The sequence below is a fragment of the Diadema antillarum genome, unplaced genomic scaffold, assembly GCF_040938485.1.
Source record: "Diadema antillarum isolate AM-2024a unplaced genomic scaffold, OU_Dant_1.0 scf00000008, whole genome shotgun sequence".
Taxonomy (NCBI): Eukaryota; Metazoa; Echinodermata; class Echinoidea; order Diadematoida; family Diadematidae; genus Diadema; species Diadema antillarum.
Genome location: NW_027270897.1, coordinates 3,008,165 through 3,029,952, shown reverse-complemented (window position 1 = coordinate 3,029,952; position 21,788 = coordinate 3,008,165). Strand labels below are relative to the sequence as shown.

Genomic DNA, 21,788 nt, shown 5'->3' with positions numbered 1-21,788 from the left:
AAGTAAAAAGAAAAAGAAAAAAAAACAACAACAAAGAAAACAATGTCCGCGGCACAGACTTCTTGATCACCCGAGCGAGGTACAAGTCAGATGCAGTGTACAATAGCAGAGATACCAAATGTGTACAAAGGAAGTTCAGGAGATAATACAGAAATCACGAGCGAGGCACATGTTACATAATCGATAATGTCAGTAATGTGAAGTATGAACAGAGATTTTTATGTGTTTCATATTTTATGTGTTTATGTGTTTATGTATATATTTTATGTGTTTATGTGTTTCACAGTATTTTCATAATTCATAATTTTCCATGGGGAAAATCGTCCATTCTCTCAGGCACGGGGACAATGTATTTTGAAGTTGTAGTCATTTGCAGTTGCAGTCACCAAATGTTAGGGTAAAAAAAAAAATGACTTTTATAGATAGATAGACTATTCCTGTACAGTTCCATGCATACTCTGTGTATAAAACTCCATGTTACATGTTTTAGGCGTTTCTTCACAAACAAATCCAGCATGGAATTAATGTTTCATTCCGCTTTTATTTTTATATACGGAGATTAAAGTGACTAAGATAAGAAAACCCCGCACCAACACATCTATGAGTGTTAAAGGAAACTAAAACCCATCAGTGAAAGTTTGAGGAAAATCCGACAATCCATGCAAAAGTTATGAATTTTTAAAGTTTTGGTGTTGGAACCGCTGGATCAGGAGACTACTAGAGGATATGACGTCATTTATGGACAACTATATGAAGAAAATATAAAGAAAATTCAACAAAACGTCATTTTTTTCATGAAAATTACACATTCCATCAACTTGATGCTGTCGTAATTATGTTAAGGGTAGTAATAATTCCCCCTGCTTTCTGAAAGCGGTTAGTCAAGTGCTCTTTCATTACGCTAGAAAAGTGAATGCACATGTTGAATTTTCTTTATATGTCTTTATTATGTTGTCCACACAACTTTAAAAATTCATCACTTTTGAAATCGATTGTCCGATTTTCCTCAAACTTTCACTGATGCGTTTTACTAATATTGCTGCTTTCACACAATCCACATTGCTCTTTGGGTTTTGGTTTCCTTTAACCTCTTGTCGAGTGCCTTGGCACTGTTGGAGTCCGCAGAGTCAATATCAAGGTGAGCCAATATTAAACCGAGGCGTTTTTGTTTGTCTCGGTATTGGCACCACGGACTCCAACAGCGCCAGGGCCGTTGCCAATAGGCTAATCAAGCCTCAGCTTTTATATTGAACACATGTAGGTGACATTTTGATTCGGTGAATTTGGTGTTTTATTGTTCAAAGTTCACAAAACACCAAGAAAAAGAAGAGACGACGTATTCTATCGATGCAGGAAGGATGCGATTAGGGAGAGAATAATGACTAGCGTTACCACGACAACGAAGATAAACAGGTATATGTCACACATCCGCGCAAGAGCCTGCCACTCCTTCCTATTACGTTCCAGTTGCATCTCCGTGCTGACATGCGAGCGCGTTTCCTGTACGAGTCCGCGACGAAATTGGTTGGATGGATTATCTTTGCTTTTCCCTCGGAATTCCTGGGACAGGTCTGATTGGAATGAACCTCTTTCTTGCAATGACATTATCCTCACTGGATTTAAGTTGAAGTCTGGTCGGACGTCGCCCACTGAATATACAGCACACTGAAAAAATAACAAGAGTACATTCAAGGAAGGGCTACACATTACACACTTCCAGTCTGCTTGATAATCAGTATTTGCGGAATACACATAATGTACAATCATCGTGGATGATTGAGTTTTTGTTTTCGTCCCTTTTTTTCATGAGATAACAAGTGTCGCGATTCATAAAGTGTCTCTGACTTTTCTTTGGATGCAGATAACTGAAAATATCACACCCGTTATTCATGTATTGCATTTCATTACTTACGGTGACAATTATTTAATGGTATCCAAGGAAAGAAAACTGAATGAAAAACTTACAAGGAATACATTCATCGATTTGTTTTCTTTGTCAAGCACTCTATAGATATATTGGTGGAAAGAACGAGACTAGGACATTTATGACAATCAATTTTTTTCATCTTTTTTTTTCAGACTACTTCAAAATGTAAAAGACTCGGTAAATGACATCATCCGTCAATCATTACTCTTCTGTCAAAAGACATTAGAATGCACCTTTCCCTATACCATACACACCATATAAACTTAGCATATAAAGCTGCATGCTTCCATGCTACGAAGACATCGCATGGAAACAAGCAACTTATGTTCAGTCTACACAGGGAAGTCAAGAGTGCCTCCGTTGTCTCTTGTCGGTCATTATTACTTCCCTTTCCATAATTATGGCAGGTGATGACAGATCTTAGTTTAGATTTTGTGTGTGTGTGCGTGTGCGTGTGCGTGTGTGTGTGTGTGTGTGTGTGTGTGTGTGTGCGTATCCAAGTAATTTGAAGAGAAATAATGAAAACGTTATAATATTAAAATATAGCACTGACATAATTATATTAGTATAATGGGGATTTTTTCTTCGGTCACGTAAGTGATGAGCAGGCTATTATGAATCAATTCAAGTCAACAATGTATTTGCATTGCACAGTCCCTTTAACGTGGTGTCATGCTTTGTCGGAGGTCCCGGTCATTATTCTCATCCTAGCGTTGTTATAGGTACTCATTGTTACACCAGCAGCGAGATGGGCATCTTTGCATCTCGTCGAAGGACGTAGGTATTCACTGGTCCGAACTCGTACTCAAATATTGAGGAGCCACAGCATAGTACTGTACCTAACACACCTGTAACAAGCAAACTCTGTGGTTAGCTCTTCTGACGGGGCCGGCGCAATGTTAGTAAAAGTGAGGGGTCCCAGTTTTGTTTGTTTGTTTGTTTGTTTAATGGGAAAAGAGAAGTCGATTCATTTTTTGACATTTTCTGGTGCCACTTCCGGGGTTAGTCGGCTGACAAGCTTAAACAAAAATGCTTAACATTTCTTTGGTGTCTCTCCCGGGGTTAAAGGCGTTATTTACCATTTTCAGATGAATCAAAAACCCAGGTTTAGTGCTTCAAGATAGTTCTAATGTGAATTAGGGATAGAAACAACCAATGTAAAAATTTGAATCAGTATAACTAATGTTGAGTATTGTTAAATATGCAAAATTGTGTTAAGTTATGGTTTAGTGAGAGAAATAGTGATATCTCCTTATATTTTAGGCTTTATTGCATAATTTTTACACGGTAGGATGTTGTGTGATACAATTGACCTACACACATGCATCAAATGTGATATCTTGAACATTTTCAAAAATCACTGCTCCCAATGGTAAAACAGTAACTTTAACTGGCTGACAAGTAAAACAAGGCTTAATTTTTTTTTTTCTGGTGCCAGGTCTTCTCTCTTCATTTTTGGATGCCATTTCCCTACCAAAATCGCCTGAGAAACAAATAAACAGCTTCACAATTTTTGACGCCACTCGATGCAACATCCACTGCTGACAAGCAAATAGACAACAAACAGTAAAACCCATCATTCAAATGTGATCCTTTTTATTAAGTTTTGAGTATTTGAGTAAGTATGAGTATACTTCATAAATCCCAACACTGAGTCATGACTTCTTCATTTGTTTTGTTTTGTTTTTTGTTTTATTTCTTTTAATAGGGGAAGTGGAGGGGGACAAATATTTTATAATATGATGTATTACCTTGAGGTTTGTTCTCCGTTTCAGGGCGCTCTCGTTGTCCCGCTTGATGAAGCAAAGCCGACGAAGACAAAGAGGAGGCGCTTTTTCTCCACACTGGTGGTAACAGCGGAGTATCACGATGCTGCTAGTGACGCCGAAACAGTTTGTCAGCACCATGTAGACAAGGAACAATCCTATAAAGAGTAATATAAAAATCAGGCAATGAAAGCAAACAACGTCAGGGCCACTCCCCAAATATCGCATCAGTCAGTGAGATATACCTATGGAAGAGATGTAAATTTGCGAGGCACAAATAACCAGGTCAGATGAGTATAGAGACGGTATTTAACAAATGTTATCATGATCACTTTTTGCAATATGTTTATATATCACAAAAAGTGATATACATTTTTGAAGCACGTCTACTCTCCTGCCCCACCCCCCAAAAACACACCAAATGAATACACAATCAATTAAAGATCCAAACCTACAGCAAGCAAACACAAAGCCTAAGGTGCCTACAAAATGCAGTTTGCTCATCGTAAATGTTCATTTTTCTTTCAAGTTAATGCTTATTTATTTATTTATTTATTTATCTATTCATGTTTTCTTTTAAAAACAATATAGGGTAGGCACATTCAGTTTGCTAACTGCTTTACAATGGCGCCCTATATATACGCAAAATAAAACAACAAATACATTTGTAGTAACATGATTCACACAATTACCGATCAGTGACATAAATAAACAAAAGAAATCAACTTAACTACACATCTGTTACATGTATACATAAAATCTAAAACCTTAACGATTTAGAAAAGGGAAGAGTATATAAACACAAACAAAACAAAGAAAAAAATCTAGTGGGTGTGACAATGTAAAAAAAATGTAAGTCTCAAGTCTGTTAATCATTATAATTTACAGGCGAGGGATCGTTATTTCGTTAAGTTTCTATGGTGCCTTGGGGAAATCAAATCTGAGATAGATAGGATGAAAAATTGCTTCATCTTTTCCAGGGGGATTACCTCGGAAAGTTAACCTGCTTTCAACAAGGGCAACATAAAAACCAAGGGCATGATATTATTCAATGTTCAAAATATCATCTTGTACAGAAAAGGGAAAATGAAATATGAGTATTTTACTTAGACTTGTTGAAATATTGTACAAAAATAATACAGCTAGCAAAAAAACAATTTTTTGAATGGGAAAATCTTATGGCGTATATGCAAAAAATGTTGTGTCAAGAAGGATATAAACCACGCATTTATTGAATGCAAATTGAATGAACCCCTAATTGAATATCTAAGAAAATCATTACGAGGTACATTCCAAGTAAAAGCTACTGTCGTTCAGGGTCCTATACATTTGTTCGGGATAGATTGTGAAAACAATTGCATTTGATTTCTTATTATAAGTTTTTTGATTGAAACTGATTGTTGATCGAAATATTACAGGAAGGGACAAAAGAATAGCTGCTGCCAAACGAATCTTCCGATGGAAAATTTCGAAAAGATTTCAGATATGTTTAAATAACAATCAGTTTGAACAAATCATGTTTTTACAAAAGAATTCTTGTTCGAAAATAGAAAAAGGAAAGAGAACAACAGCAAAAAGTTTTTTTTGTGTGTGTGTTGATAATAGTGTGATTTGTTGTTGTTATCTTGCCTACAATGATGATTTTGTAATGGTGTAATTTAAGTCGTAAATTAGTTTTCCTCTTTTATTGAAGACCATGTTTATGTACTTGATAAATCTTCTACAGGAAAGAAAAAAGAAGGGATACATAACTTCGCACAGGTTAAGAAAAGAATCCTTCACCGTCCGCGCTCTGCTTACCGATGAGAGGCAGCTCGTTTCCCAAGGGAGGCATGATTCCTCCTATCAGCTGCTGAAACAATAAGGCAGCAAGGAGGTTGGCGACAGCGAACTGAACGCGCTCGCCCGACTCCGATGGCAGGAGGAAGACGAGGCAGTTGATGATGGCGAGCAGCCCGCTGGGCAGGATGATGTTGAGCAGGTAGAATAGGTAAGAACGCCGCAGGGTTAACTCGTAGACGATCTGAGAGAACGGGTATTCGCAGCAGGCGTATGTCTTGTTTTGAACTTCGCCCACGACTTGCTCCAGCGACCAGACGCCGTTTTGAAGAAACACATTCTGTAGAGACGCACCCAAATGAATAGTTCAATTCATTTATTTATTTTCATTCTTCTTTTTTTTCTTTCAACAAAAACATAACACAAGATAAATTAGGTATTATACATCATAAACAAAAAAATTCGCCTTTGCAATATATAAATGATATCGATAAACATAAGAGCGCATACTGGCAAAAAAATAATAATAATACAAAGTCATGCTTCAGTTGAAAAAAAAGGAAGAAAGAATAAAGAGGTCCACTAAAAAGCAAAGCTTGTAGACTGTGAACCACTCATAAAACTTATGAATTACTTATTTACAAACACTTGTGACAAATATGATATACGACAGGACGGGACAAAACAGAAGAAACACAACAACATGACACAACTTGCCAGAATAGATGAAGAGTATGGAAGGAAAGAAAGAAAAAGAGAGAGGGAGAGAATGCCTACACGCTGAACAATGGAAATTGAACAGGGGATGGTAGAGAATGTGCTTCATAGAGTTGGCGCTGATTGCACCTGTGCAAGGATTGTGATGGCTACTTCTTTACGTAATAATGAATTCAGTGATTGAATAATTGGTAGGTGGATGATAAACCCTGAGGTTGACGAAACCTAGAGCTAAGGAAAAAAAAAACATATCAGAGAGGATTTAATAAAAATGATTTCAACTTGCGCTTAAAAGAATACAAAGATGGGGAATTCTTTATTTCACAGCTCAGTGAGTTCCAAAATCTACAACCGGTGTATATAAATATATTCTGAGCCAATAAAGTTCTCAGGAGGGGTAAATGAAACTCATTAGATTGTCTAGTGGGATAATCATGAAAAGACTGGTTCCGTGGGAACATTGAATTGAAAATACTGGGAAGTGCATTTATGTTGTAATTAAACATAAATTGACCAAGTTGAAAACAATACAAATCTTTAATTTTCAAAATCTTAAATTTAGTAAATAATTTAGTAAATAAGTAGTTACATTTACGAAGAGAAGTTTGTGTATTGATGCAACACAGGATAATGTGTCGATGACGAACTAATAACCATGGACGAAATCGACTTAGAGGAAGAGGTTGTAGTGAAAAAAAAAAACCCGCTGAAATACAGCTTAATCCGGGAATCGTCATTCATCAAAGCTTTAAGCACCATGTATAATTTCTACACATATATGGCGATTTCGGGGCTACTTTCTGTTCGCATTTTGATGTGTTCGTGCAACGCCAGACTTTACCACTGCTGGCTGCGAAGGCATGACAGAATCTGAGTACACACACTCAAATGTTAACCTTGGCGCGTCATCACGCCGTTGCGTACTTGTCTATTAAAAACCGAATGAACTAATCATGCGAGTACTGATTACGTTCTCGTTGTTCAGGACTCTCTGTTACGCATAATTCTCTGATGGAACTATTTAAAGGGAAAATGACTCTCTACTCACAATTAAGAAAGCTTAATGTTTTATGTCTATATTTTTCAAACACAAACCAAATTATACATTATATAGTTTGATACTTAGATATCGTGAGAACCTTGGGTATGCATTGCAATACACGATATGATTCAGAGAAATATTGAATCAATATGTATGAAATTGCAATGTAATCAAGTCATTCATCTATTAGAAATGATAATTGAAAAGTGAGAATTAAACAGAAAACATATAGAGCGCTAGCGAGAGTGGTTAATTACAGGTTGATACTATAAAAAACATTGCAGCATATTCAAAACGACTTGAGTGTTGAATGTTTAATTTGAATGCTCTCTCTCTCTCTCTCTCTATATATATATATATATATATATATATATATATGTACATATGTATATATATATATATATATATATATATATATATACACCAAAGAATTAGGTTCTTTTTCATAACAGCTTTAATGGAATGAATTGTGGTGCATGATCTAGAATTGGCTGGGTCAGGGTCATGGAGTCTAATGTGTATGTGCTAATATCAGTGGCATTGTGAAAGACGTTGGGAGTTGGTTATTACAGCATTCACACATAAATATCGCCACCTGCAATGTTTTCGTACCATATTTTTCAATGGAATTTATCTTCATTTTTTTCCTACTTAAGTAAAATCTGCCATAACATAAATAAAATGAGTGACGTGATGATGACACAAACCTCAAACCACTTTATGGCTTGTAATGTGACCATTTTTTTCGATTATTTGATGGACATCTCAATGGATCATCGTAACTCCGAACTGAGGTTTACGAACATTGACATTTCTTCCTTTAAAATTCATATCCCATAATTAGCCATAAAAACAAGTTGTACGAAAGCAAATGGAAATTTCAAGGAGATGACAATTAATTTTCAATGATGATGCGCAGGTATACGTGATATCACCTCATGGCACCTCCTTCCTAAATGAATTACGAGTGTATCACGGCCGAGTGGAATAGCATGATCACTAGCTTTTGTTTCCTTGTTTCTGTTTTTTTTTGTCACGTGAAGGTGGCTCTCAGTGCAATTTGCAGCACACACGGCTTGCATCTCAGCAACCCCACCTTCCTCTATCACTCTGAGAGCCAGGTTATTGACTGATTCAGCCGGGAGGCCATGTTTGTTTGTTTTTTTTAATGCACATTGCGTAATGATACCGATAATAGCGTTTCGCGTCATGTGCCTACATTTATTATTGTACACCGTTTAAAAATGGATAGGCCTACCTGACAGTGCTTGATGCTTTTAGTTACACGTGGATAGATCAGGGTAGCATGCAAAGAGTAGTGTTTGAGTTTGAGTTTGAGTTTGAGTTTATTTTATTTCACTACGGGTCACTCGCTTCAGCCAGTGGCTGTTCTTCTGTTTATAGTCCGTGTAGTTTAAAAGCCATACAAGTGTTAGAGGTACAGTGTGTCATTCAATCACTGAAATTAATGTCTGATTGCTAGGGAGCTTATCCCTGTGTACGCCACATCAATTTCTTTTGCATAGATAGGGCCTATGTAAAGGAAATTTGTGCTGATTTCGCTCATTGGTACATACATGACATAAGGTTAAGCGAAATTCACGACAAAACAACTATGGATACGACACTGCTGTCATTTTACATCACGTTTATATAAAATTTATATAATCTACAGTTTCACCGGGAGGAAAGATATTACTGACATGCATATTGATATGGAAATTGAAAAGTTATTTCAATGAGTTATATCCTCGGCAGCCCGCAGGTTGAATTGCGGACATTTTACATGAATCAACAGGAATACACTGAAATATGTAAAAAAAGTAGAAAGAAAGATGACTATCTTGAAAGCTACACATAAAATTGATCTTTACAGCAAATCACAAATAAGAATGAAATTACGATTTCTACCCCACTTTTCTCATTACTATAGATAATCATTGTTACTTTGATATATCATGATACTACTCAAAACTTCTTTCCCACATCCTTCTTCCTTTCCTCTCGTTTGCCTTCCATAGCCTTTATATACTTCTTTTTCCACTTCTCTTCCTCCAACCTCATCCTTTTCCCTGCAATGATATTGAAATCATCACGTGCTGTAATCATACATAGTGTGAATGATTTATCGCACAACACGTACAACCAATGTCCTTACCAGCAAAAATTCGCCCACATATCAAAAAGCATATTGCATGTTCCAGTAGGGAGAAAATTACAAGACGATGATGGTTGGATGTGATAACAGAATTCTCGCAATGATTAAAGCAAGTGTCCTTTGTGATACCAACCTGACTGGCGTCTTCGTCAGTAGGCAGGTGGAGGACGAGTCCAGATGAGTCGTAAAGCCAAGACATAAAGGTCATCTTACAGGTCTGGAGGTCAAAAGGAAAGTAACGGATCTCCACCTGACAAGCCCCCGTCATCACCAGGGGAGTGAACCATGTGATGCGGCCGTCGTAATAAAGGGTGGCATGGTTGTCGGAGATGCTGATGAAATCTTTGTCGACGCTAGGGGCAGAAAAAATAAAACAACAACAACAACACATTACTCTTTGAGCATCCCACATTGACAGAAATTTACCACTTTAGGTACCTTTGCAGGTAGCCGTTAAGTAAAAGAAAATATATGTCGCCTGAGTTCCCTGTAGCTTAGTACAAACATCAATGAGGTGTACTGAAACAATGCAGAATTCTTACACTTCGCTTTTAGATTTTGATATGTAAACAAATGACAACAGATACATCACGTTGAGTGTCTATTTCCATATCAATACATATGAAAGAATACATCAGTATACGCGATTTTGGCACTTTCGTTTTTATTTTATATAGTACAAATATATTGAATTGAAACATTCTAATTTGCAGAATCGAATTCAAACATGAAAACCTCCAACAACAAAAAAGTCATTCTGAATACATCAACATTATTCAAAGGAAATGCAGTAAAGTTAGGGAACATTAGACAAGTAAGATTTAAGAAAGCAAATATCAGACAATATTTGAAAAAAAAAGCATCATAAAGCATAAGAAACAGTAATAATGCTTCTTGGAACAGAAAACATATCATTCTTCTGTATAATCACACCGTGATACCGCGACGTCTTTACACTCTCAAACATCAAGCAGATGAAGAAATCTGTACAATTTTGAGGTGTTGATGAGTAGATCTTTTTTTTATCTCATGTAAAACCATCCATTAATCAGAATATAAAAAGTCACTTTGAGATATACTACATGTCATACAATTATACACGTTTATGACAAATCGTTTCAAAGAATATCACTGGATTGTATGAAAGCATGTATGAGACCATTCGAGACTTTTGCTTTAATAGGTAGGACCAAACCGTCATTTAGATGCAGGGGATGGTTAATAGAATGCGCCAATTCAATGTTCAAGGAGCAGTGGAATTAGAATGACAGCTCCGTGTGGCGGCAAAAAGATTTCCTTTTTAACACAGACGCAGTTCGTGGGCAGGCACGTAGCTGAATGGAAGGATTTCTTATACTTGCCTACATGCTTTATTTTCAAAATCTTCTGCTCTACACACACACGCACAAAACACCACACACATGCACACACACACTGTGTGTGTGTGTGTGTGTGTGTGTGTGTGTGTGTGTGCGTGTGTGTGTGTGTGTGTGTGTGTGTGTGTGTGTGCGTGCGTGTGTGTGTGTGTGTGTGTGTGTGTGTGTGTGTGTGCATTTCAATGTGTATATCACAGTGTTAGGTTCGATGAAGAAAAAAAGAAAACAACTATGAAACGGGCAGATTGCTCTTGCATGATATACCGGTATACTGTTTACCCGCAAACATAGGAACGATAATGAACAAGTGAACAAGACAATAATGCTCTTCTTGTAATTTGAATTTTGTTGTTGTTGCGATTACAATCCACTGCAAAAAAATCGCTTCAGATATTGCTGATCTCAGCAGAGTTAACCAGTAACATTTTCAAAATATCAAACGCAAGCTGAGACATTTCTTATTCGCCGCGCTCATGTTTGAGCTTTATCAAATCTCATCTTTGCTAAAAATGAATGCCCTACTTTCGGGATCCCTCTTCTCGATTGCTCAGACTTTCGAAATCTCGTATCACGTCTTCACACAATCAGGATGACTACGGATGACATCCACAGAAGAGTGAACATTATGAGCGCATGTCACACTCATACACTGTGTTGTATTACTGGACTCTTTTGACCTCTGGTGAAAAATGCGTGTAAGAATACGATGTTATTGATCTATATTGATATCTAGTTTGAGTCAGTTTTTGTTTCAAGGCAGAAATCATATCTCTTTACGGTAAAATATTCTCTTTTATTCGTATCTTACACAGTGCAGGTTTTTTTTGCATTTTTTTTGGTTCATAATCACAGTTATAATAAACCAGGTGTAATTTGTATTCACTTGTTTTCAAGAAAGATTGCACTTTCTGTAACTAGGTTACAGAATACCCGCAACCTACCAGCACTTTTGTCATATAAACTTCATCAATCTGAGGAGATCTGATACACCTTGCAACGAATCATATTTCAAACAGAAATTCCAGGATCACAAAGGCACTTACGTAATCATGATAGCGCATCGCTCTTTATGTCTCTATTCTGCTTCCATAAATTTCTGCTTCATAATATCATTCATGCCCATAATTATATCAGCCTTGTAAAAGTACATTGGCTTAAAAACTTACATGCATCGTCACTACCGTAATGTATTTAATCAAGTGCTCATAGACAACCTTGTTATGCAGAAGAATGATCACGTGGGTTTGATGATTTTTTTTAATAGACACCATCATGATCATAGCATATGCTGAATGTCACATGTTCATAATAATTCAGAGTGAAACCTTAGCACATTGAGATAATGTTTCACAGATTCCAGGGATAAAGGGGATATATATAAAAAGGTTAATTTTGTGAAGTGAATCGGATTTAAAGATTTATTCAATAATTGTATCTTGATGTTTAGAGATAACAGCTTGTTTTCTGGATAGTGCAGGCAGGAATATCCTGTAAACTTTCTTGGATCACAAATTTTGCCAGTAGCCGCATCACACTTCGAGGCGTTTTACAGGTACATGTTATATCGTAAAATGATCTCAATAATAAAAAAAAGAAAAGAAAAGAAAAAAGGGGTTCCACTCAACAGGACATATTCCGTTGCGTGATTCACTTTAACACTCCCAAAGGCACCAGTACAATGGAAATATCAGATTTCGCGGATTTTCCATTCTTCAGAACCGGCGTCGCTGTTATAAGATGAGAGCAGTCGGAATTGAAAGCATGAATCAGACTTAGATTGTCATCATCGACAATACTTCAACATAAGTTTCTTTCTTTCTTTCTTTCTTTCTCCTTCTTCTTTGACTTGCTTTCCCTTCTTTTTTATGTAAATATTTTTTGGCAAACTTACACATATACTAGCAAACGAAGTTAAGTATCTTAAGAGATGTCACCCTCAGGGGGAAAAAAAAAACTGTCACAAATACCCAAGTCGCCTTAAGGGGGCATTCCAGTCGATTTTCATTATTTCATATCACGTAGTACATACATCAACAGCTCCATGTATGTATTTGTGGAATTTATTGTGGTTCTTGAAAAACAATACTTTGAAAAACCTTAAACAAATTACATTGAACAAGGATGATGACAGAAGAGGCTCACATATTTCAGAGATGTAGCAGTGCAATTCCATTACAATACAATTGCTTGTGAGTTCACCATGTGTATAATCCAGCATGCCTTCTTCTTTTGTTTCGCTTCCTTGAGTCCCAACTCATGTATTCTTAAGGTGACCCTGCCATGTCATCCTCTTGTTCATTGCAAGTTATTATAAATTTCGAAAACATTCTTATTCTTCGTCCCAATTATCACAAATTCTGAAACTCTGTCCTTAGAATAATCAATTTATAGTTGTTCAAATGTAAAAAAAAGAATGAAAATCATTTGGAGGTCTCCTTTAATATTAGTTTTAGTATAACAGTACAAACTGCCACAAAAGCTCACCGTGTAAGGATTTTGACGTCAGTCAAATAATCCTATAGCATGCGTAGACATAAGTTTGTTTTAGCTTGTTTCTCCGCAATGTCAGCAAGAGAGTTCGACTTTCATATCATCGTCTTGTAGAACTCATGAAGGGATGTCATTCGCAATGGCATTAGCCATGAAGGTCAAGAAGAATACGCTTTAATCAAATTCCTAGTTTTGCTATACCCTGTTAGGTATAAAAGGCTTTCACAATACAAATGGCCTTAAAGAATTTTTCCCTGTCAGACTTGGAAATAAAACAGCATTATATAAATTCTGAGAATGGAAACTACGAGGTGTCTATCATGAAGGAATCGATGTACAATGCGTGCATTGTTTAATTCGCTCGAATGCTTTGCATTGATTAACCGCTTCGTTGTGTGTATAAAAGGAAGACGTAAGAAAAAAAAAAGACGAAGAAGAGCCCTTTACCTCTCAATGAACTGGATGTTAGGAGTCCATGCGTTTTCTGGGTTGTAGGTGATGCTCTCCAGTCCTCCATAGTCGGCAGGATCCCACTGCAAGAACTCGTCTCTCCAGTCCTGACGGTCAGGGTACGATCAGACAAGAAACCACCAAATGTGATTGTCTTTTTTTTTTCTTCAATTTCTCATCCTTTCAAACACTTTGAAAATTTGTATGGAAAATGAATCAAATAGGTTCAGAAAGATGTATGCGTGCATTGAAATAGACATCAAAATAGATGGATCACATCTTTTAAAATGTTGCCTTGAGGTTTAGTGAGGAAGGTTTCGTTTTATTTTCACTGAAGCCTTCGAGTTCCACAATGGAAATCAAAATTATATGACTCCAATATCTTTACTAATGGTGAAACGTCATTTATCCTTAATTTCACAGTATATCCTACAGTAGGTTTCACGTCACCCATGAATGGTCAAATACTGTGCATTGAAATAGACATCAAATGCGTGCATTGAAATAGACATCAAACTAGATGGATCGAATTTTTTAAATGTTGCCTTGAGGTTTTGTGAGAAAGGTTTCGTTTTATTTCCACTGGAGCCTTCGAGCTCCACAATAAAAATGAAAATACAAATTAATGATATTTCACTCCAATTTCTTTGTTAACGGTGAAAGAGCGTCGAGCCTTAATCTCACAGTATCCTACAGTAGGATTCACGTCATCCCTGAATGGTCAAATACTGCCATAGTCGGTATTTTGGGGACCATGCCATTACTGAAAACAGTCAATCACGTCTGACTCGGACGCGTGATCAAGTGTACACCTATCCCCTCATGGAAGACAGTAGTGCTTCTTGTGCGTCTTTTGCATAGAGTGACGTCATCATCTATCCGCAAGCAGTCAACGATACTCAAATAGGCAACAACAAATTTCGCATACACTTAGGGCCTTTACGGTGTATGGGCATACATTGTGTGTGCAGCGTCTAGCCGCTAGAAACGTGGCTAAGATACATTACATATATTGTTTTTCAATTCAATTCAATTTATTTCCACAAATCTGATAAAAGAGGCAATTACATTGTACATCACATCATACAAGGGATATCATTAAGGCAAAGTAAAAAATATGCAAAACACAGGCGTTATATCAAGAGAAGTGGAGGAATCAACATAGGCTTAAACCAGCCTTTCAAGGTCAATCCCCGAGAAATATATTCAACTATACATTGACAAGACAAAAAACACATAAAAACTTAAACAGAAGACATTACAAAGTACAAAACCGACAAGAGACAAAACAACAAGGCAAGTTAGCATAAGTTAATCATTATACATAATAATTTAATCAAAAATCATACAAAGCAAAAAAAAATTATTGCCTTAATAAATGTATTTTATATCTTTTCTTGAATAAATTCAAACTGTTGGTACATTTTAAGTCATTTAGCAAAATTTCCATAAAAAAAGACCAGCATAACATATTGTTCGTCTGGAGTGATTATATCTATAATTTGGAATATACAAATTATGAAATTGCCGAGTGTTATATGTATTTCTAACCTGAGTAAAAGTAAAATGATTACCGAGAAATTTGGGCAAAATATTATTAAGATAAGAATACATTCAAATGCAGACAGCAAATTTGTTAATATTATACACTGTTAATAACCTAAACTTTTTAAAAATGGGCTGTGTATGAGTTAAGGGTTGAGATTTTATAATAATTCTGATTGCACGTTTTTGAAGAACGTAAATACGTATAAGTAGATAATTGGCACGATTTTCCCAAATAATGTTACAATACAAAACACGAGGTAAAATCATAATATAATACAAATTTAACTCTTTATGTGCCACGTTCGCACGTCCGACTCAGTCGACGGCTTGCCAACTTCGCATATTCTGCTCAACAAACAAAGCCGCCAAGACCGATCGATAAACCGCTAATTACTGCTAATCCCGCAGCACAATGAAAGCGTTTCTTGTGCTTTTGTTCCTCTCGTATACGACTTGCATTCTATGTGGTGGTCGACTATCAAGCAATGTTCCCAACTAGATTTGCTCGTACATTCTAAGTTTCTGTCATGGTTTTATGTGCAAAAGTCATGCCTTTACAGTAATGTAGCAACTGGTCATTCAAAAGAAAATTTGTAAATAGATTCGTCATACAAATTATATCGTAACAAAGCTTGGCATTCCTCTTTGACTTTGCCTACTATTATGCCCATCTTAACAGAAATTTGTAGAAGTTATACAAATCGGAATAACAGAATTCTTTCTCAAAGCATGACTACCTTCGGGTCTCAGAATAACGTGGCACACAGGGGGTTTCCACCATGGCACATTAAGAGTTAAAAGAACATTTGAAGGTACTATTCCACTTATTCTGTCGATTGCACCAACAGCTCTAGATATCTTACAGCAGACTTCATCTACGTGATTCTTCCAAGTCAAATGATCACCTAGTATTACTCCTAAGAATCTAACTGAATGTACAATGGGAATTCTTGTGCCTGCAATACATATATTTACATGTTCCGTGTCAATTATTCTATTTTTGGTTCTAAAAATCATACATACAGTCTTATCAACATTCAATTTCAGCTTGTTAGCTAAAAATCATTGGTTTACTTTATTCAATTCAGTGTTTAATACTGCACGTGTCCCTGAAATCTTTACCAGAAATAAATAAATTGCTATCATTAGCATATAAAATGGCTTCTATAATGTTACTAGCATATTGCATATCATTAATGTACAATCTATAAAAAGCAAAGGGCCTAAAACAGATCCCTGAGGTACACCAACATTGATAGACTGTATAGGAGATCAATGTCCATTAACATTAACATACTGCATACGATTCTGAAGATAGCTCTTGAACCAGTCTAAGGTTATCCCTCTGATGCCATAGTACTGTAATTTGTCTAAAAGAATGTTGTGACTGATACAATCAAAGGCCTGTGAGAAGTCTAAAAACATACCTATTACATATTCCTTTCTCTCAAATGCATGAGCAACTTTGTCACAAAAGTCAAGTAATGCCATATATGTTGAATACCCTGGTCTGAATCCAAATTGTTTTGCATATAATATATTCTTATAACATAGGTATGACATCAATCGCTTGTGAACAAGTTTTTCAAATATTAAACTTAGAAAATACAGATAAGATAGAAATAGGCCTATAGTTTGATGGAATAGAAGTGTCACCTCTTTTATAAACAGGAACAACTTTGGCAATCTTTAACGAACGTGGGAAGACACCTTGTTGGAATGAAAGATTAAAAATACTACACAGAGGAGTTGCAAGATAATGGATAGATTTCTTTATAACTTCAGAATCAATATCATCATGTGTTGTTTGAAGGTTTGCATGGTGAAGTAAATGAGAAAGAAAGATTTGCGGTGACACCATGTGTATGTAGTCCTTAACCGGATCGTTGTTTGGCAGAAGAGTCTAGAAAGAGGAGAAACGAAGAGGGAAGCGACATATGGGGGTTGTGAGGAGGGCAAAAAGTGAAGAGTGCGTGGGAGACAGTAATGGGCTAGAGGTTGAAGTTGCACTCGTGGAGACGGTAGAGAAAGGAACACAGAGAGTGGTAAGGAAGAATAGTGTGAGAATCAAGTAGGATGTTCGGACATCGTTAGAAGGGGAAAGATGAAATAGAAGGGAAGAGGAAGAGGAAAGAGTTGAATGTTGTAGAATCATGGAGATAGGGGTGAGCAGTAAAGATTCATGAAACCAAGAGAAGAAAAACTAAGTCGGCGAACAGTGTCACACTGTTCGCCGACTTAGTTTTTCTTCGTTATTACACATTGTCTTTACATTTTCGGAATAACGGACCTTATTTTTTTTTTTTGATTAATGAACAGACTACACAAGTTATGCTTGAAATTACTTCTTTGTATGTCAGTGGATGACTAGAAATATACAAACCTGCCTCCTCCATCCGTCGATGTTGATGTGCTGTTTCCGTTCGTCCTGTTGAAATTATTTCACAGGAAAAATCAAAATAAATTCTCAAAGCATATTAAAGCTGCTTGAAATCAACGAAAAGAACACCCTTTCATACGAAAACAAAAGGAGCATTTCAAAGGTCCCGTTGTGGCAACGTGGCTCTGATTACTTTTCTTTTTATAGATTGAAAGGCTTTCAATAAAAGCAGAGTAAAGTAACTCGTCTCTGAAATTAAAACCGCCACCTTGCATTTCTCTTCAGTTCAATCAATTCAATTCAGGTTTCTTTTTATGCTTAAGTTTAAATTCTCTACTGAATGAAAATATAACAACCTGGCTATATTTTTTCGGAGCATTCGTTCGTACTTCAAATGTTACCCGTCATGTCAAAGCAGCCACAAGTCGGAGTCTTCAAATTTTCCGTAAGATGTTCGGTTAGTTCAGTCTCTAAGCTTTGATTTAATTTATAATCCATTAAAAGACGCGTTTTACACGGAGGGATATTTCAAATAGAACGTGGTGAACGTGGAGACTTTGCGACAACAAAATACGCGACAAATTGCTCCTAACGTTTGCTCTCAGCTATTTTTTTTTTTGTTCCGAGATTGTCCGCCATACATGCCATAAGGGACGGAAGACATTGCGTACATAAACAACATCTTCCGTTGAACCGTTACTTACGAAAATTCACACAATGCAAACAAATTCACATGACTTCATACTCATACAATTTCAGAAAGACCGAAGCAGAATTTCTGTCTTGATCATCGTTATAGGAAAAGGGAGACTTCCTAAGCTGCTTACGGCGCATGTTATTTTGGAGAGAGCATGTGACTCCATCTTCTATACATGCACAGGTACAAGTTCGTGTATTAATCCAGATCATTTGTATTGGTTTCCATGCCCCGGTTGCCATGGCAATACTCACAAATTCTATGATCTGGGAAATGAGCACTCGAAAGTTGACTAAGACAGGTTGTGAAGGATCGCGGACCGGTCTTATGGACGTGGAGCCGTAATGAGCGGACAAGTACTCACTCAAGTTTTTTGAAGCACACTCATATTTCACAAAGCAGTGGCCTGTACGAGAAAATGTATATATATTTTATTGTTACAGACTTCAAGACAAAGGATTTTTTCCCTTAATAACCAATGTTATTAGACAACTTTGATATAGATATTTCAGCTCTGTACGAAAATTTGAGCCTACCCATTCTGGCATCGATCTATTCTAATTCATTTCAGATGTTGACTCTTCTTTGATAACAAATAATACAATTTCTTTATTGTAGGCGTGGATTATTTCTACAATTCTTTAATGAAATTGAATATTTCTGATTTTGGTAGAATTATACAGGATGGTGGCAGCAAACTGTGGGAAATCAATCAATTATTGCATTGCAATAATTGAATATATTGGAAAAAGCACTTCGCAAAAGCAATATGTCTCTATGTTCATAAATTATTGACCAGTAAGCTATAGCAATTTGTGGCCTCGGGTAACTTCTAGTTTGTGTTTATTTTGTTCGAATGAATTTTAAACTAAATAATTTCAAGTCCATCCACAATTCACATATGCACACAAGCATACACAATGTAGGAATGTTCCTAGATAGGCCCAAACTACAAATTGAAATTAAAACAAAATGTGGGTAGACGGACTGAACCGTCATATGCCAGGCTTTTAGGCTTTGTGTTATACATGACAAGATACATAATATGTGCTTTCGTCGTCAACTATATGATTTCAATCACTTATTTTGACTTAGGGTGCATGTATACGTGGATGATACATGTATCACACAAGCAAAATGAATCATATAGAATGGCAATGGAACACATCAGTGCATGGCATTCGAAGAGAATTATTCTTCCCACCCACACTACACACTCATCCATGAAAGGTCAACATTCGAAAACTCTCCATTCAATGCATAATACGTATTTGTTCAGTCATAGCACCCATGATTTTTTACATACCTTTGTCTTGAATGAAAACAATGGCAGCAAGCGTGATAAGAATGGTGTTTTCCAGCCCAGATTTCCACATTTTGAAAAAAAAAAAATCTATACGAGTACTCCTTTTCCCCCTCGCGTCAATAAAATCCAAATGCCTGACGGTCACGCTGGGAGTAACGTCATAACGACGCCCTGTGTTAGCGGTAGAACAACTGCTATCCTTCTCTACAACGATTTCGTCGTCCAGTCGAACACACAGATCGCCACCGTAAACATTAGGTCTCTCTGGTGAAATATTTTCTCAAAAGAGGGCGCATGACATAGTGTCCGCTATCAACATGTCGATAGCATGCAGATATCACACTAGGATCGTGTAAAACAAATAAAGTAACGCGTATCATTTTCCATTTTCCATTCAAATTCCATTGGCTATTTTGTTGAGTTACTTTTTATACGATTAGGTTACTTTATTCCTGTCATCGTTTATGCTAACTTTAGCTGTACCTCATTCTGTTTGTCCCACCGTCTTTTTCTGTCATCTTTCATTATATTGTATGATCTTGTTCTTGTTCATCAGCATTAAAGGTAGGGAATCCCATTTGCATGCCTTAAATGAAGAGTTGTATAAATACAGTGGTATGTTGAAGAGAGTATCATTTTAGAAACTCCCATAAAGTATTGAAAGTGGAAGTTAACATTTAGTACATTTTTATTGACCGTTAGATTTTGAATTGAATTTTGGTCGGGGCTCACCGTAAATTCCAGTACATTACTAGGTTACTTGTACCTGTGCAGACCCATGCACTGCATGTGTGTCCATCATGTATATTTTGTGAAGAAAGTTCATCAAAATTTACAAACATTTCTATATACATTCTTGCCAAACACTCTGTATGTTATTACATCAGCTCTTATACTTTTGGATTTGTGTTTATAGATTAAAAAAATACAGAAGACTGCAACAAAAAGGCTTAAGTGTGGCTGACACACAGAACTACTGAGTAGTTGAGTTTTGTGCATTATTCAAATTGTAGATAACTATTGACTTCCAAATTTCTAAGCAGTGGCCTAAACAAGTCCCCTGAGGTTCATAGTTAATATTTTGCTGCATTTTGGGAGGTCTGTAAAAGGTATCCCCTACCTTAAAATCAATGAACGATTACTCCAGTTGTCGTTTAGTTTAAGTTGTATTTTCAGGCCGTTCAGTCGAAGTACGCTTGAACAATTCTAAATGATTGTGTTTTAGAAATTAGGTTGGAAGATGTGCGCTTTCGTCATACGGATGAACAAAGAAAGTATTTTCAAAGCAGTCTGATTTATTTGCAAACCCCAAATCGAAATGAACCTTATAGCCTATATTTCGACTGCTTGGAGAACCTGTGGACTTTGTGGATTTCGCTCGAGTAAGCTGAATGACCAACTGTGCTGCTAGACATGGCGCGGGTCTTGGGGTGCCAAACAGAAAGCCACCATTTTTTTTTCAGTGCTGTACACCCCCCCCCCCCCACACACACACACACACAAAGTGAAAATATCAGTGCTTTATATAAAAAAAAAATGTTTCAACGATAAGGTCAGCGGTGCATCAGCGCTCTCAACAGACACTACACCAGTTTTCAAAGACAAAGAGAAGTACTGCACTATGCATTGCTATCCCACGAAAGAACATCAACGTAATCATTGGACAATTCTTGAATCATCAAACTGATCGCATTATGCATTACTCTTCAACATTGTGATAATATGTTCCAGAAAGATAATAAATATTATCATCATATGATTACGGAAATAGAAAAAAAAAATGAATAGCTGAATTGACATTGCTATCATTATCGCCGACGGCATAAAATTTAGCCACAATGATGCACTGTGTGACTATACATTTTACGAACACAAGATGGCGCTACAAAAAGCTGTAACCCTGGATTTGACAGCTCCACTTGGTGCGGCGCAGTGCATCACATGCTGGTGAACGTGTACACAGATAGAATAAAATATTTGAAAGCTCCAAGGCGAAATTGAAATATTGCACCACTCTGTACTTGGGTGAAACTAGATTAGACTATTAACTTTCTGAAGCGGAAATTATTGTAGAAGGATTCAAGCTCTTGCGACGTAAAAAAGAAAAGGTATAATAGTATTGTTAGACACCAGGCATTACATAATTTGCTAG

At 36.5% G+C, this 21,788-nt stretch overlaps 1 protein-coding gene across 1 annotated transcript; it reads right to left on the bottom strand.

Annotated features, from left to right (window-relative positions):
- Positions 1-1,341: 1,341 nt before the first annotated feature.
- Positions 1,342-19,706, bottom strand: LOC139718559 (neuronal acetylcholine receptor subunit alpha-4-like). Its single transcript, XM_071630028.1, has 8 exons — positions 19,637-19,706; positions 18,585-18,736; positions 17,637-17,681; positions 13,703-13,812; positions 9,523-9,742; positions 5,494-5,812; positions 3,679-3,851; positions 1,342-1,665 (listed from the first exon to the last, which is right to left on the bottom strand). Exons 1-8 carry the CDS (start codon positions 19,704-19,706, stop codon positions 1,342-1,344), a joined length of 1,413 nt encoding a protein of 470 aa, XP_071486129.1.
- Positions 19,707-21,788: the final 2,082 nt, after the last annotated feature.

What these genes read in the sequence shown, in the direction of transcription:
- LOC139718559 (XM_071630028.1), bottom strand. Translation starts at nt 19,706, where the DNA reads ATGTGGAAATCTGGGCTGGAAAACACCATTCTTATCACGCTTGCTGCC. An exon ending in TTTCCCAGATCATAGAATTT is followed by an intron (nt 17,682 to 18,584) that starts GTGAGTATTGCC and finishes TAATTTCAACAG; the next exon opens with GACGAACGGAAACAGCACAT. An exon ending in AAACGAGCTGCCTCTCATCG is followed by an intron (nt 3,852 to 5,493) that starts GTAAGCAGAGCG and finishes TACTCTTTATAG; the next exon opens with GATTGTTCCTTGTCTACATG.